The sequence below is a fragment of the Cervus canadensis genome, chromosome 1 (assembly GCF_019320065.1).
Source record: "Cervus canadensis isolate Bull #8, Minnesota chromosome 1, ASM1932006v1, whole genome shotgun sequence".
Lineage (NCBI taxonomy): Eukaryota > Metazoa > Chordata > Mammalia > Artiodactyla > Cervidae > Cervus > Cervus canadensis.
This window is the reverse complement of record NC_057386.1, coordinates 27,017,482-27,034,936: the sequence shown is the minus strand read 5'-3', so window position 1 is coordinate 27,034,936 and position 17,455 is coordinate 27,017,482. Positions and strand designations below refer to the sequence as shown.

At 48.3% G+C, this 17,455-nt stretch overlaps 1 protein-coding gene across 2 annotated transcripts in view; it reads left to right on the top strand.

Moving 5' to 3' along the window:
- The window catches only part of AKAP10 (A-kinase anchoring protein 10), a 43,061-nt gene extending 37,311 nt beyond the window's left edge, over positions 1-5,750 (top strand). For both annotated transcript variants that reach the window (XM_043473106.1, XM_043473113.1), the window contains one exon: positions 6-5,750. In XM_043473106.1, the coding sequence (XP_043329041.1) occupies positions 6-11 (6 nt within the window). In that variant the 3' untranslated portion in view covers positions 12-5,750. The remainder of the gene's footprint in view (positions 1-5) is intronic.
- The last annotated feature ends 11,705 nt before the right edge of the window (positions 5,751-17,455 follow it).

Genomic DNA, 17,455 nt, shown 5'->3' with positions numbered 1-17,455 from the left:
TTCAGATATGACTCAGACCTGAGATCAAGGAAATCTGCTTTTGGAAAATAAGAAGACTTTTTTCCTTGGGTTGAATTCCTCACCACAGCCAATGAAAACAGCACTGTATTTCTTCTCACTGTCGTTCCCAGGAAAGAAGGGCGGACAGTCCCAGACTTGCACCATGGAGAGCGGCTCGTAGATGCCCTGCCACCCAGATGATCGCAGAGTGACAGTCAGAGAGACCAAGGGGCGCTGTTTACACTACTAGAGATTAATCGTTTTCCAATGGCAATAACCCATCCACAGAAGAATTTAGCCCACGGGGATCTGCAGGGCCAGGCGCCATGGGAGGCGGGTGGGCGTGGAGCTGGTGTTTGATGCGCCGCCCTGGCGGTCTCCCACTCCTGCCACATCATGAGGTGGGTGCCCGGGGTGCTTTGCTCCATCTCCTACACAAACAGGTGAGTCGGCCTGGCCCCAGCCAGGCAGCGCAGTGCCGGCAGATGGCTTTCCTTCCTGGGAATAGGGCCTGCACAGAGGCGTTCATCTGGAAGGAAGCTGAGAGGTCACGGGTCAAGTCATGGTGACATTGTCCTTCCCTTTGGTGGCAACTTGCCATTTTCACATTTTAATTGCTCCCGGGATGCAGTACCCGTAAACCAGGTCCCCTGCCGGAGGGGCCACCCTCTGCACTGTGAGCATCAGGCCCTGCTCCTCCAACTTCTATGCTCCAGAGATGTCCTTCCCCTCATAGCACACAAGGAAAGGAATTTGCAACAACCGTCACTCCAGTTTTCCCCTGTGGTTCCTTGAACAAATGTTTGTTCCCAGTTGTACACTTCTTTAAAGCAGGTGGTGGGCAGGGGTGTGGGCGGGCAAAGGTGGGGGAGAAAGGCCCTCGTCTCTGACCCCCGCTGCCCATCTTTGCTGTGCCGGCAGTGTGCAGCTCATGGCCTTTCTCCTTCGTCCATGGTCATGAGAGGCCCCTCGCTGCACTTCCACTCCGTCGGCCTCAGGTCTGGGCCACACTGCCCTCGGCAGAGCCACCCTGGCGGTAAGCACACTCCATGGTGGGTGCTGCCAGCATGGCCTCGCTGCCCAGACTGTTGGGGAAAGAACGTTCTCTTAGGTGTTACTGCTTTTGCTCAGACTTTGCAAAAAAAAATATATATATATATATATACACATATAAATATATAATTATTAATCATCTCTGTCCTTGAGAAAGTCTTGAATGAATAGAGTTCCTTCTACTGCAATACCTGACTGTGCAAGAGGCACGCCATTTCATCAACAGACGAAGCAGAAAGGCTGTGTGTGGGTTTTGGTACTGTGTACCACCTCTGTTATTCTTCTAAAGCCAAGTGTTCATGTACTTAAACCATATTCTATTTAATTGTGTTTGATTTTAAAATATATATATATGAATTATATTTAAAACTGTGTCAACTTTCTGCTTTCAGGGCATTTATGGCTCCTCTATTGAAATGTGTTGATTCTTCCCAGTATTTCCATTTGCTTTACAAGAACCCAGAACAGAGCCACTCCTGGACTCAGCCCTGTGTTTGGAGCGTGTGGCATAGACCCAAGTGTTATTAGTTGCCTGTGCTGTGATTGACTCACTTTGTTCTTTTAACAGAATACTTCCATCCATGTCACTTTGCTTCAGTCTTTAAATAACAGAAAAGCAATATGAAGTTCATAGAATAAACTGTGGTTTTGGGTGACTTGCCGCCTCTGCATGTTTTGGAATAACAGTGTCTGTCAGGCTCTAGGCTGTTGACATGCGTGCTTTGCATTAAGATGCTGTCCAGTGCTATACCTGTGTGTGCTGTGTGCTTTCTCGGTAGGGAGGTCAGTAGCTGTGAGGTCCTTATAAAGAGAAGGATAGCAGGCTGGAGACTGACTGGCTCTTCCTGCCCTGCCTGCTGTAGGACACAGAAAGTGCAGCCTGAAACTCCTGTCTCTCACGGCTCCTGCACTCCTCAGAATGGGAGGGATCGTCTGGCCTTGAGAGCCAGGCTGTGTGCAGTGTGCCCACGAAACAGGCTTCCCTGAACATCCAGCTTTAATGTCGTGCTGACACCCATGCACATTGCTAAAAAGAAAAAAGACGTTATGAAAGGGTACCTTTTGTGATCGGATGCGTCTTCATCACTCCTGTAAGATGTGATGAAAATAAAAAGCATCAGCCAAGCCCAGTGAGAGCAGTAAAACAGGGAGCAGCTGTTTTAACCTCTTCTACTTGGGTCATTATTCAGTAGAACATTACAAAGTCTAAGTAATTACATTTCTGAAGCTGTGGCTAGTTCAGTAAGAATTTGGCGGGTGGGGGCGGGGGGAGTCACTTGAAACAGAAAAGTATAGACATCTTTGTTTTTGTTGTTGTATTTAAGTACCGACAGCTAAAGCAACCTGCTGATACACTGGGCACCTCTTTCAGGACATTGTTGTGGGGCCATGTTTATATACAATGACTGCTCCCCTCCCCTCCCCCACACACCAGTTGATTGGACCAGGGTTGATCTTCTGATCCAAAGAGGCCCAGGAAAATGCTTTATCCTAAAAATTTTACAATGGGAAGAAGTCCCAGTCTCTGTCTGGGGTGATAGTGCACACAGGGCACTTACAAGTCAGGAACCCTGAGCCGGCGCCATGTGGACAAGCAGAAAATAGAGACATGAGAGCACATGGGAGAGAGAGCAGCTGCCTTGTAGCCAGCAGGCCAGTGAAGGTTTCCTGCATCCTTGCCATGGACTGCATCAATCCCTCAGGTATCCTTAGAATGCATTTTGACTTTTAAAAAAATCAATCGGAAGTGAGTTTTTCTTATGCACAACCAAAAGGACCTTGACTAAAATACTACCAGATAGCTCTAATCACTAACAATTGTGTGTGCTCAGCATGTTTGCAAAATACCACTAAATTCTGGGGAATTTTTCTTTAGCAAACCTTTCTTGGTCATTTTGTGTATTCTCTTAAAGTGTAATCCTAAACTCACAGAACTGAAAGACACTCCCTCATTTTTCCAGGGAGAAGCTACTCTGGCTTGGAAAAGGGCATGGCTTGCTTTGCCTGTTGTGGGATGGTCACCTAGACCAGGGTCTTTGAACACTTCCCAAACATCCTTCTGAAAGATAAACTCCGTTTCCTCTTTAGCACCAACGGACAATAAAACCCAGAAATAGAGGGCATAAAATAATGCCCATTTAGTGAGTAGCTAATAAAACCTTCAAATGAGGGAGGGCAGTGATTATCACAGAATTTGTGAGTGCTGACCACTTGGTACTGGGCACAGAGTCTGGCCTTTGGCTGGAGCTGGACATGGGGGTAAATTCCAGCAGCATGTTCAGGGTCACAGCTTAGGAGCCTGACTGAATAGCTGCCCTATGGGGCCATCTGCTGAGGAGGCCTCTGCTTAGGCTCAGAGTAGGGAGCTGTGTCCTGCACGGAATTGGGGGGGGAGGTGGCAAGGAAATGGCTGGCAGGGCGTTGAGGGACCCTTGAGAGCAAAGGCCTAGAGGATGTCCCTGTGTTTGGAGGGAAGCCCGCTTGATGCCTGTCATTCAGGGTTGGACCTCTTCTGCCTTCAGGTTCACACCACCAGGTGTCTCCTCATCCGCTCCCTCCACCCAGCCTGCTCTGGCTGGCGAACCACCCTGGGCACGACAGGGCAGCATCGGGGCTCTCCTCAGCTGCCCCCTGGGGGTTGCTCGTGAGCCCAGGCAGAGCAACTGGGCCTCAGCGGTGGGCAGGCAGGTGCCAGGAAAGAGTGGCTTGTGTTCAGCCAGAGGGAACTGGCATTTGCCAAGGAGCTAGTGAAGGTTGTGGTAGCATTTCCTGACACCTGGGTCCATGATAAGTGGCTTTCCAGCTCACTCCAAAGTGGGTCACTCCAAAATGACCTGAGCTGACCTCTCCCTCCATCCCAATGAGAACCCACATGCCGGCACCTTGTGGGCCAGCGGGAGCTGGGCCTCTAGATCAGGTGTAGCTCCGCCCTGGGCCCATGGACCCTTCATCTTAGCAAAGAGCCCTTTGTTTTTTTAACAACAGAGCTGCCGGTCACCCATGCAGAAGTACTTTAATGCCTACAAAGTGTTGACAGTGTAGGGACACAGAGTAGGGTGAAACCCTCCGGGCCACTGGAGCTTCCACTCCAACAAGGGGACAAGTGAGAGGCACATCTGAAGCGGGTGCTGGGGTTTTAGAGCCAGGACGGGTTTTAGAGCCAGAGCCCTGGCAGAGGTCATCAGGGTTCATGACCTCACCCCCCCACTCTTTGAACCCCATTACCAGCCCCCAGAGGGCTGGCTGTGTGCAACTCTGTTCCCTCATCGCCATTGTTTCTCAAGTGTTGAGCACCTGGCTAACAGCAAGGGGTCAGGCACCTTGGCCCCTGGGGCGCCCCCAGGCTAGGCCCTGTTAGGGTGGACCTAGGAGCAGCCTCAGCCTCATGGGGCTCTCTGCAGAACTCTGGGAGACGTGAACCTTATAAACTAGAAATGAGGACCCTAGTGTAAAGTTACTACAAGCATGTAATATGAAAACCCCAATCTTGGCAAGTCTCACTCACTGTTGGGCTGAGGCCGAGGTGGTCAGCCCCTTGTGAGGTCCCCTCTAGAGATGGTTTCATACTGACCAGCACTGGGAACTCCCCGTGCCGGGTGCTGTGCCGTGGGATCCGTGCAATGCTCCTCTAAGCACGCGCCTTTTTCTTGTTATAAACAGGGAGACTGAGGCTTTGGAGCAAAGCGGCCCCTTCAGAGCTGCAACTCAAGTCCAGGCAGCCATTCAAGACATGCCGCCCATTACCTGAAAGCTGTGATCTTATACTTCACACGCATCAGGGGCCCCTGGAGAACATGTTCAATCAGATTGCTTCCCCTCCCCCGACCCACCTCAGAATTTCTGGGTTAATGAATGGGGGGGGGTGCGCTGAGGGGGGAGGGTGCTGAGATTTTGCATTTTAGCGAATTCCCAATTGCTGCTGCTGAGAATCTCAGAGGCTTTCCTGTAAATTGGGAAATGAATGTTTTCATGCCCTCTGATCGGAAGTGCCCACATTACTCAGAAGTGTAACTTGAGACCCGTTACTCACTCAAGCACATAAATCCCTTATCAGCATTAGACGGCTGTCCAAGCCGAGGGCACCTGGGATGCTGATCCCACCTGGGACTCTTTGACACTTTATGTCCCCAAGAACTACTTTCCAGTCACCCCCACAATCAGACTGTCGTCTCCTACGACTGCTCTACCTCTGGTTTTCCCTCACATTTCAGTCCCAAACAACCTCAAATCAGGCCCTCCCATGGGAATGGGTTAAAGGAAGGGTGTGGGAAGGCTGTGAATGATTGTGGCGGGTTTCCCTCGCTGTCAATAGTGGTGGGTTTTGTAAACCAGCTTCTAAGAGCAAGTTCAGAAGCAATAAGCAAGTGGTTTTGTTCTAAGGTTGATAAGCCTGCGCAACATGACAAGAGAGGGCTGGGGAGGACTGTCCTGATGCTGGATTGGGTCAGGCTTCCCAAGACCAATGTCAGACACATGTCTTATGCTGCATCTCAGACAACCTAGGAGGAGTGCCTCCAGAAACTGCAGCTCTGTCATGATGAAGACTTCAGTGTCCAAGGTGCACATGGAGAGTGGGAATAAAGTTGTTACTTGAAATGTGAGATGGGAAAAAGCAATATTTTGTACTAATGTATTCTTGTATATACTGTTATTTTAAATATGCACATGTAACTAAATAAATTAGATGTTATAACTAGACATCTGACTCGTCAACATTCCGAAAGATTTAATCTCTGATACCTTAATTAAAAAAATTTTTTTTTCCTTTATAAAAATTGAGATTTGCCTTCAATGTAGGATCACTGATATGATTCATGAACTCCCTGTGGTCTGCTGAAGAAAGTCCAGATTTCGTATTTAGCATTGAACGCCCTGGGTGACCTAGCCTCTGAGACCTTGCAACCCTCAGCCTTCAACTTCATGTTCTTCCTCTATAGGCTCTGCAGATGACCTCCTCACCACTGTCCCCGAGGAAGTCCTTCCACTTTGAAGTCTCACTCCTCCAGCCACCTCCAAGACCCTCTCTGATATCCAGTCCACCTGAGTCCTCTCCCTTATCGCCACCGAGCACATCCTCATACAGCATCCAACTTGGGTGGATCAGGGCCTTTCTGCCCGACCCAATGTCAGTGAGCTCTTCCTAGGGAAGGCCTGGTTCTGAGGTTGGGGATCGTGGCCCAGGAGATACTGGAGAAAAAAAAGAAAAAGTTTGCTTTAAATGAACCAGGTCCAGCTCATGGCCTTCCTGGGCCCTGTCTGCCCAGGATCAGAACCAAGGCTTCCCATGCCTTTGAGGCAGAAAGCTCCCTACCTGCTCCCACAAGTGAGCTTTCACTCACACAGGTCCAGCAGCTCCCAAGGGGCCCAGTGTCCTGAGACCCTTTCAGAAGGTCTGCACGGTCAGAACCATTTTCATAATAACACTGAGATGTGAACTGTCTTTTTCACTGTGTGAATATTTGTATTGATGATGCAAAAGTGATGGTGGCCCCTTAGCAGCAATCTGGACACACTGTGCCAAAGGTCCTTGTATTCTTTCCCGCCATGCACTTGCCATCTTTTAAAAAAAAAAAAAAAAAGAGCCAGTTTCCTGTAAGAGGGAAGCGGTAATGATTATTTTTTAATTTTTTGGCCACAACACTCAGCATGCAGGGTCTTAGTTCCCAGGCTAGGGATCAAACCTGTGCCCCCTGCATTGGAAGCTCAAAGTCTTAACCATTGGACCCCCAGGAAAGTTCTGAAGAAGTAACAATTATTAATTTTATTAAATCTCGACCCTTAAGTGCATGTTTTCAATGTTATGTGGGACATCATGGGAGGACCCAGGAAGCCCTCTGTACATCGAGGGGCAACTTGGCTCAGGAGAGGCTCTGGCCCTGGCCATCATGTGGACGCCCACGAAGGCACACCTGACAAACTGGCTACTCAGGCTTGGGGCTTACAAAGATATTTTCTTTCATGAAAATGAAGGAAGTGAGCCTGTCTGTCCCTTTGAGAAGAAAACACTGTCAGTGTTTATTGCCCAGGATGAAATTTGACTTAAAGCAAAAACTGGAATTTTGGAAAACTAATATTCACCATGGTGGCCTTGATAGCTTGCCATCCTGAAAGACATTTCTGATGAGCTCTAATTTATAAATGTGATTCAAAAAATATTGTATGATGAAATTTGTCATATTTGGAAGATCTGCATAATCCAATGAACCAATATTGTCCAAATGACCGACATGTGATTCACCAAACCACGAGTAGGTGAAAGACTGGTTCAAAGTGAGACCCACTGATAGGCTATCAAGGGTTGTGAGATGAGAAAGTCTGAGAACTGCCCCATTGGTCCACCCGCAGGCCAGTGCGGGAAGCCACGCACAGGAGGTCAGAGCTTACTTGCACTGTGCTGTTTGCATGAAAGGGAGAACTGGGTCAAGAAGATCCCCTGGAGAAGGGAATGGCAGCCCACTCTGGTATTCTTGCCTGGAGAATCCCATGGTCAGAGAAGCCTGGTGGGCTACAGTCCATGGGGTTGCAAAGAGTCAGACATAACTGAGCGACTGACACACAGAAGTTCCATTCCACTTGGTGTTGCACCCTTGCTGTGGGTCGTCAGCCTTTGCCTCACCTACCTGGACCTCTGTATCTTCTGTAGAAATGGAGATAATGGTTCTTCAGCACCAAGTGGTGGCAGAGAGCATTCACTGGCTTGTGAAATGTCTGGCAGTGCAAGCGGAAGGTTTGGGTGATGAAGAGAAGGGTGAAGCGTTGGATTTCTTTGCTTTATTATGAGAACAGACCTGCTCTAATCCTCTCCTTCCCAAGGCCGCCCTCACAGTGCAGACCCAGCACTTTGTGAGCAGGCCCGATTCCTCCTTCGAGGCGACTCTAATCACAAGGGTTTGTTTACAGTGGAGCCAGCCCTGGGAAACAAGCCTTCCTCCTCCTCTCCCCACTGTGGGGAGAACTGCTGAGCCAAGGTCTTCAACCAGCACGAGAGGAAGTGAACGTCCTGTCCTGACCACAGGGCCCCAAGCCACCTCTTCTGCCTCTGGGGGCCCAGCCTGCGGTCTGTCTGAGGTCAGCAGCACGGCTGGTGGATCAGCCTCTCAGAGAAGGAAGCCCGGGGAGGCTGGGGGCCTTCCTCAAAGGAAGCAAGAAGCAGAACCAAGGGCTGCAAGAATCAAGACTACATGGGCTCTCAGAGCAAAAGAGCAGAGGTCAGCAAAACCTGACGGAAAGCCCAAGACACAGGCGAAGTCAGCCCAGCACAGTGGGTGGGAGGTGTTAGCAGGCAGGGGCTGGGGGAGCTGTTGACCTTGCTATCCTCCCCCAGGGAGGACACCGAACTTGGTCTCATGATCCGCCCCCCTCCAGGGTCAAGGCATCAGATTCAGGGACAGTTCATGTTAATCAAGTTCCCACAGCCGTGACACACAAATCCACACCAGAGAGACCCACTTATTGATTTCTGAGGAAAAGTTCTACTGTCAAAAAGCAAAGCAGAAAGAGCATTTGACACAACCCAACTCTACTTCATGATAAACTGTTAGCAAAATAAGCTACAAGGGCCCACTGTACAGCACAGCGAGTAGAGCCAATATTTTATAGTAACTATAAATGGAGGATACCCTTTAAAAATTGTGAATCATCACATGGTACAGTTATAACTTATATAATATTGTACATCAACTATACTTCAATTAAAAAAAGAAAAAACTCTCAGAAGATAAGAAGAGAGGGAAACTTCTCTCCACTTTGATGATGTTTTTCCAGATCCACAGAATGCACAACAGCAGGAATGACTCTCATGTAAACAGTGATTCTGCATGGTGAGGATGTCTCCATGCAGGTTCATCAGTTGTAACACGCATACCATCCGGTGGGGATGTTGCTGGGGGAGAAGATGCTGAGATTGTGTGGGGGCGGGGGCGTGTGGGAAAGCACTCTGCTTTCTGCCCACTTCTTTCATTGAGATAGAGTTGACACTGTCCTTGTGTGAGCTCAAGGGGCCAGCCATGTCGATGTGATCCATTTATATTGCAACATGATGGCCACCATAGCATTGACTAACATCTCTGTTGCACCACATGATCATTATCATTTCTTTCTTTTAAAAAATGTATTTATTTTTATTTATTTATGTGGCTTCACTAGGTCTTAGTTACAGCACTTGATATATTTAGTTGTGGCATGTGGACTCTTAGTTGTGGCATACTAGGTCTAGTTCCCTGACCAGGGATGGAACTCAGGACCCCTGCATTAAGAGCACAGAGTCTTAGCCACTGGACCACCAGGGAAGTCCCCATCATCATTTCTTCCAGTGGTGAGAACTACTTCCTGTTCAGTTTTACTGCCATGATGTTGTTCTTTCTTTAAGAACCTTTCAAAGGCTTCTCATCTGACCCAGGGGAAAGTCAAAATCCTTCCAATGACCTCTGAGACTCTACAACCTCTGGCCTGTTTTCTCTGTGACGTCATCTCCAATCACCACCCCCTGATCCACTCAGTCCCAGTCTGGCAGGGCTACAGGCACTCTTCTGCCTCAGGGCTTCTGCACCTGGAATTCCTCTCTTCTGCATGGATCACAGCCTCACTTCCTTCAAGTCTTGACTCCGATGTCACCTCAGTGAAGTCATTCTGGGTCACTTTTTCTTCAATTGGGCCCCTTCCCCCATGCTTCCTATCTCCCTCCCTGGTTTAGTTTTCTTATTGGTACCTATTGGGCTTCTCTGATAGCTCAGTTGGTAAAGAGTCTGCCTGCAATTCAGGAGACCCTGGTTTGATTCCTGGGTTGGAAAGATCCCCTGGAGAAGGGAACGGCTACCCACTCCAGTATTTTGGGGCTTCCCTTGTGGCTCAGCTGATAAAGAATCTGCCTGCAATTCGGGAGACCTGGGTTTGATCCCTGGGTTGGGAAGATCCCCTGGAGAAGGGAAAGGCTACACACTCCAGTATTCTGTCCTGGAGAATTCCAGGGACTGTATAATCCATGAGGTCACAAAAAGTTGGACATGACTAAGCAACTTTCACTTCACTTTGGTACCTGTTGCTAGTGAAACTCCCAGCTATGTTATTTTTCCTATGCATGGTCTGCTTCCCTCACTGAGAATAAGCTCTTCAAGGGGAGGCACTACATTTAAAAATCCATACACTTAGACCAAGCAATCCCACTCCTGAGAATCTAGTCCAAGAAATAAAAGTACTAATACATAAAGAATTAATGTAATACAGCAGTGTTCATAGTGACCAACACACACACACACATCAGGATACAGTGAATGTCCAATCACAGAGAATGCCTGAATACATTCTGATACATCCACACCATGGAATGTTATGCGGCCTTGAAAAAGGGTTAATTAGTTTTGCACTAAGTAACTTAAAGGAATCCCATCAGGTAATACCTGAGAAGAGCAAAATTCAAAAAAGGGTATCATATGATGCCCTGTTTGTCAAACTGACATACGGCAAGGATGTTTTCCACATACTTGTTTATAAGCAACAGTTTACATATATTTGTATATGACTGTCTTTGTGTGGGGAAAATCTGTAATAGATTGTTGACATGAGTCTCATGGGTGAGGGAGGGTGGTCACAAATAAAAGAAAGCAAACAGGGGCTTCCCTGGTGGTCCGGTGGGTGAGATTCCGTGCTCCCTATGCAGGGGGTCTGGATTCAGTCCTTGGTTGGGGAACTAGGTACTGCACGCTGTAACTAAGACCCAGCACTGCCAACTAAATAAATGTTTTTTAAATTTTAAAAAGAATATGAAAGCTGGCCCTGGGCATGTATAGTACAATACCATTTATACTTTTTTTTTTAAATAAAAAAAGAAAAACTACATAAGTAAACACACAAACTTTAAAATGGCTTAAAATACACATTACCAATATCCCTCTCACTTTCTAAAACTCGTAAACAGATCAAGCAAGAGACTACAAGTATTTCTGCCAAGACTGAACGTCTTTTCTGCAATAATTCGCTCTCGTGTTTATTGTAAGTAAAGATAATATTAGAAACAAGAAAATCAGGGGGGTTTCCTAACACCCGCTGGCTTCGTCTCCTGGTCTGTTTTGCTGCCCCAAGTCCACCCTCCTCTGTCCGTCTCAGCCCCTTCCCCTGCTTCACCTCCTGCCCTGTCCCCTGACAGCCCCCATCCCCATCCCCCCACTCAGGTGTTAAACGAAGGTTTGTTGAATGAAGCCCTTCTTGGTGTCTCTTTCATCTCCTGGCTCCATCTCCTTCGTCCTCTGCCCACTCCCTGTACCGGCCTCTCCAGGTTAGTCACGGTTGCTGGACCTGGGAACCCCTCCTTCCTCACGTGTACTGACTCACCTTTTTAATTCACTTGAGACCCCACTGCGGCCTCACCCAACTCCATCCAGACATGAGGAGCTGCTCTCCTCCCTGGTTCTGCTCTGGACAGGTCGCCTGGCTATGTGGAGCCCAGCCAGCCCAGGATGGGTACATCAGGAGACAGGATGTAGTCAGTCAAACAGTCTTTGCTGTGTGTTAGGCCATCTTCCAGGTCTGGGGGCTTGAACACTACATCTTTACAGATGGAGGAGACAAATGGGTCGAATGGCGAGAAGGTGGTGAGGGACCATGATGAAGGAAGAGGGCTCCAAGGGGAGTGAACAACAGAAGTAAAGGCCTGGATGGGAGACGTGGAGGAGACCTAGAAGGGCCTGGAGAATCCAGGGTGCCTTGCTGGAGGGGGCATTTGAGCTGGGCCTTTTGGTGGAGAACAGTCATGCCGAAGAAGAGTTATGACAGCAGTGTGAAGGGGCAGTGGGTTGGGTAAATGGCTGGTCCTCAGCACGTCTGGTTCGTGGTGGGTGACGATGGTGAGCCAGGTCCCCTGACTCAGGGGCTGGAGCTACCACAGCCAATGAGGGAACAAAGAAGACACAGCCACCACTCACATCCCCCAGTTGACTTTCACCGATTTTCACATCACCAGCTGTCCAACCCACTGCCAGGAAGCTGTGGTCGCCAAGGCCTGCTCCTTGAAGCTGCAGAGGTGAGGCAGCAGGTCCACCGCCAGTGACACTAGCCCCAGGGGTGTCCCTGGGCCAGAGAATGAACTGCTGGGAGGAGGAGGGTAAGACCAGCCTGTCACACTTGCCAAATGGATAGAAAGGCTGACACCACTGAGTATGAGTGAGAATGCTGAGCAGCAAACTCATACTGTGCCGGGGGAAGATGTGACCAGCCTGGAGTTCATTTGTCAGTATTGGTCGGTGTTGAGATGTGTCCTTTGGCCCAGTGACCCCACTGCTGGGTGTGAACCAAACAGAAACAAACACACATGGTCACCAAAGTTCACGGACACCGGACACCCCTGGGTGTCTGTCGAGAGTGGAATGGGTCAGTAACTCGAGGTTTCTTCACATGGCAGACCCTGAGAAGAGACCAGAAGGAGTAATGACTGCAGATGACAAACAGAACGGTGCCCACATACAGACATAACGCCAAGGAGAGAAGCTGGATGTAAACCAGATATGTAAACCAGACAGAACTCAATACCCACTGGGAAAGGGTCACTCTTTTGGGGGCAGTGATGGGATGGGGCACGAGGCGGGCTCTGAGTGAATCCAGCCCTCCCCTGCCGGTCAAGCTGGAACCCAAGAGACTTACCAGACCTCGTTTCCAGTCAGGATGTTCCAGGTCCTCCAGCCCGGGTTATACCGATACCACAAGGGGCAGGGTGAGCTTTTCCTGATGGGCCCGCGCCAATCCCTGACCCACAAAACCTGCAACAATTAAAAGAAAAAAAAAAAAAAAAGGTTCTTGTTTGGAGTCACTACACTGGCTTTTGGAACAATTTTCATCCTTTTTTCTTTTTTTATTATTATTATTTTTTGGCTTGATGAGGTTGAAGCTGGAGACAGAGTCACCGCTTCAGATGTGGGCTGTACCCAGCCTGAACCCAAACTCGGAGCCACACTCCTGGACTGTTAAGGAAGAGGAGATGGTGGAGGATGGCCGGCCCATTGTCCAGAGAGACAAATGAGGTGGCTGGAAATGTTTTGGGCCTTTGTTGGCTGGTTGTTTTGAGACTCCTTTGAAGGAGTTTTTTTGAGGATTTCCTGGTCACCCCGCCCCCACCCTTTCCCCATCCCTGTCCGGCTCCGTCCAGGGGAGGAAGGGCCTGGCCTTGAGGTAGGGCCTTAAGTTACTGAGCGAAGAGGCCCCTCGTGCGCCGTCTGTGCGGTGGGGGACGGATGGCGTGAGCGTTGTCGAAGGAGGAGCTAACCATGATTGACAGCGGGCAGGTGCGTTCCTGAGGGGAGTGGTCCAGCAGAGGACCAGTACTCAGCGCTGGGGAACCAAACTCCAGCGAGATGAGCCTGCAGAGGGAAGAAAGACTCCTTGAAGATGTGAATGAACCAAAGTAGCAGTGGGCCCCCCCCCCCAGATCCCAGCCCTGCTCCCATAAATACACACACAGCACAGCTCCCACCCTGCCCAGAACAGGGAACCTTCCAGGAACACACCCCTCTCGCGGTTTGGCCTCCAGCCCTGGGTTCCCTCAGGAGATCACGGCCACGTGGTGGGCTCGGGGGACCTGGGTTTGTTTTCTGTCTCCTCCAACCCTCTCTGAACTCTTCATCCCGCCCAAGTTCAGGGATGAGGCTGAAGGACTTAGTAAATAGTATCTTATTGCTTAATCTGTGGCTGGACCTGGGAATAGCTCTGCAATCAACCTCTGGAAGCTCAGTAGGGAAGCCTGCCCGAGGCCCACCCCAGCAGCTAGGGGCATGTGGACAGACTGATGAAAGAATGGGAGCACAGCAGTGGGCTCTGAACATTTCCAAGAAAAACTATGCTTTTCTTTAAAAACAGAACAAGCAAAACAAAAATGCTTGTCTGTGCAACAATAGACTTTGTTGTCGTTAATGGTGGAGGTCTTACAGCCTGACTCACAAGTGTTCCAAAGTTGTAACCTTTGGTTACCTGAGACACGATGCCCAGACTCCTCTGGGAGGAAGGACCTGCCCTGCTGGGGAAGGACAGTCGGCCCCCATCTCTCCCCTGCTGGTCCAAGGCCTCAGCTGGAGCAGCCCAGCCACCCAGGGCCGTGCCCTCCAGCGCAGCCCCAGAAGGTGATGAGTGAGCTGGGCATTTGGGCTCAACTCCAGAGCGTTCAGCTGGGGTGGCCCAGGCATGGTCAAGCCAGCATCACTGGGATAACCATTGCTGGTTATTGGTGTCATGTCTGTTCCTGCCCCTCCTGTCACTGATGTCCATCCCTAATGAGCGTCTCCATCCCAACCCCAGATCAGAGTCTGTTTCTGGAGAACCCAGCTGGGTCAGCTGTTTTCTCATTTCAGTAGGCATCTAATTTACAACAGGGAGAAAAAAATAGGCTGTAATGACACACTGATATTGATCTTCTTCTTGTCTAAAGTTTTAGTAAATCCATCATGGTCGAAGATGTACTATTCTTTTAAAACCACCCAATAGATTCTGTTTAAGTTTTTGAATAAAACTGTTTTAAAATTAAAATATTTTCATTTTCTATATCATCACATCAATCAGATATTTCCCTTAGGAGTTTTAATACTTCAGATGCTTTATTTGGCAATGGACTCGTGATATTCCCTGAAATTTATCCTTGTGACATATAAATATATTCTTAAATTTTTTTTTAATTTAAAAAAACCTTTTTATTTTCTTAAGACCATGCCACACGACTTGTAGAATCTTAGTTCCCTAACCAAGGATTGAACCTGCACCCTCAGCAGTGAAAGAACTGAGTCCTAACCATTGGACTGCCAAGGCATTCCCTGAAAATATTCTTCATTTTTATTTCAGCCATTACCATTAACAGGACATTATGGCCATTCCTGTGACATATATGCTTAGCATTTTAACTTTTAATGGTTCAAGTTTTAAGTGCTCTTTGGGTCTAACAGTTATGGCAATAGTGAAAATAAGCTACTCTATTTTGGGCTGAAATAATCAAATTGTTTTTCATTTTAGAAATGAAATTTTAAAATTATTTACTTTGTTTTATTGTTGGCTGTGCTCAGTCTCCTGAGCGTGGTCTTTCTCTAATTGTGGCAATAGGGACTACTCTTCATAGCGGTATGCTGGCTTCTCATTGAATGGCTTCTCTTGTTGCAGTGCATGGGCACGTGTAGGCTTCAGTAATTGTGGCACATCGGCTTAGTTGCCCCTTGGCATGTGGAATCTTCCTGGACCAGGGATTGAACATGTGTCCCCTGCATTGGCAGGCAGATTCTTATCCACTGTACCATCAGGGAAGTCCTAGAAATACTGATTCATGCATAACATAGAAAGATGCTCCTTGCTGTTGCCCTGCTATCACAGTATCAGAAAATTCCTGACTGGAGTCTATTTTTGATGTCATTTCAGAAGATTTGTAGTTATGATATTTCCTGAAAGCTTTAAGAAATACATCCAAAGTTTGTGATCTCTTCACTTTATGTGCTTATCTCCATATTTTTCTATAAAACTGTACATGTATAAACATCATAGCTCAGCGCATTACCAGTTCCAAGAATTTCTAAGCATCAGCTATAGGATCGAAGTAGAGACAATGGAACCAAAATAAAAGCAAACAGCCATGATGTGATTTGAAGATAATAATAAACGGGTGATTCTCCTAATCTCAGGATGCCTCCCTGCCAAGAGATGGGGTCGTGAACGCTTGTCACACTTACTTGTCCCAGGAACACTTTCACCATCACAACATCATACAGTGTTTGGCTGAGAAGCTCAGTTTATGTGAGAATTTATATTAGCAAGTGATCTTACCTCTTGCTGCAGTTATTATTACACAGTATACAAAGTGAAACATTTCAATAGTGTCAACAGGCATATTTACACACACACACACACACACACACACACACGGTTAATAGGACAAAAAACGATGACAGTGAATCAGTTTGGCAACTTCGAGTGATTTCAGAAGTAAAGTAAAAATCTTCCTTGCGGGCATTCCTGAATAAAGCCTAAATCTGACCCCTGATCACCCTTCCTGGGTTGTCCACTCGCCCCTGCTTTTGGGGTAAGTCTTGGGATCTCCACTCTTCTGCTGGCTCCGGCAGGCTTGTACAACTCGACCTGCCTTCCTCAACCCTAGTCCCTGTCTTGAGATGATTGCTCAGTGCACCTCTCCTGAGTGGGGCCATCAGAATCCCTTCCTTAAGAACTTGGGTTTGAGACCGGTGGCTTCCAGTTCTCTGTCCTCCTGCTTTGATGCGGAAAGAACAAAGAAGCAGACACCTCTTCCAGTCCCTGCTCTACTGGGAACCCGAGAGCCACATCTGTGTCTTTATCTACATTCCTCTTTTGTGTGTGTGTGTGTGTTTGCTTTATCTCATTTGCCGTATGTGCTTACTGACATAGTCCTAACTAGACATCCCCTTAGCAAAGGTCCCCCACCCCAGTGCTCCCCATCGCCACTTCCCCTCAGGAGTGAGCCTCAGGTCAGAAATCCTTCTGTGAAAGCCGCATATTTTTTAAAGCAACGATGTGTTCCCAGGGCCTGTGCTTAGCCTATGGGTACAGGAGGGGATGCAGGTCTAAATTTAGGGCCCCTGGTGGCTTAGGACAGCTCTATACTGTCCTACTGCGGGGATGTAATTTTAATGACGTTAAAAAATAAACAGCTCGAAGTTGTGTATTAGTTATTAGCTTCAATTACCTTCAATTCCTAGGGGATGCAACCTTGTGAACAGGGCCGTGTTATGAATTATGTCTCGTACACTGGCTCAGCTGGCAGAGGATACACCTGTCCTCATCTGGATGGTGAGGTGACCAGCAGGAAGGTTGAAGCACTGCTCCTGGAGGGTACTGAGGCCCCACAAGACACCTCAGTGAAAAAAAAAAAAAAAGACATCTCGGCGGACAGACCCGGAAACTAGCAGCTTCGGTGCCTCAGGACAGCCTGGACAGCTCCTGCTCTGCTCCCTGGGATGTTGGCCATGGCCAGGTACTTCATGGGAAAGGCTGCCAGCCTTAGTCCTGGGGTGTTAGTTCTCCTCGTGACTTCCCTGATGTCCAAAAATTTTACACCCACTGCTTCTGCACAGAAAGTTTATAGGAAGTGAATTCTCCAGGGGGCTGTTAGAGAACCAGCTCTTACACAGGTGTAATGGTCCATCGATAAAAGGATAAAAGCTAGAACTGCCAAGCTTGGATTCTGTTCACCTGAGCACCACCTGGGGCATGACCAGAGGAGGGAAGGGGGTGACTCCAGCACAGGGCTTGGGGGGAGGAAGTGTCACCTATGACCAGGTTTGATCTCACTTTACTTACCCCACACATACTTGTTGTTGTTCAGTTGCTCAGTTGTGTCCTACTTTTTGTGATCCTATGGACTGTAGCACACCAGGCTTCTCTGTCCTTCACATTCCCTGTCCACACACATTAA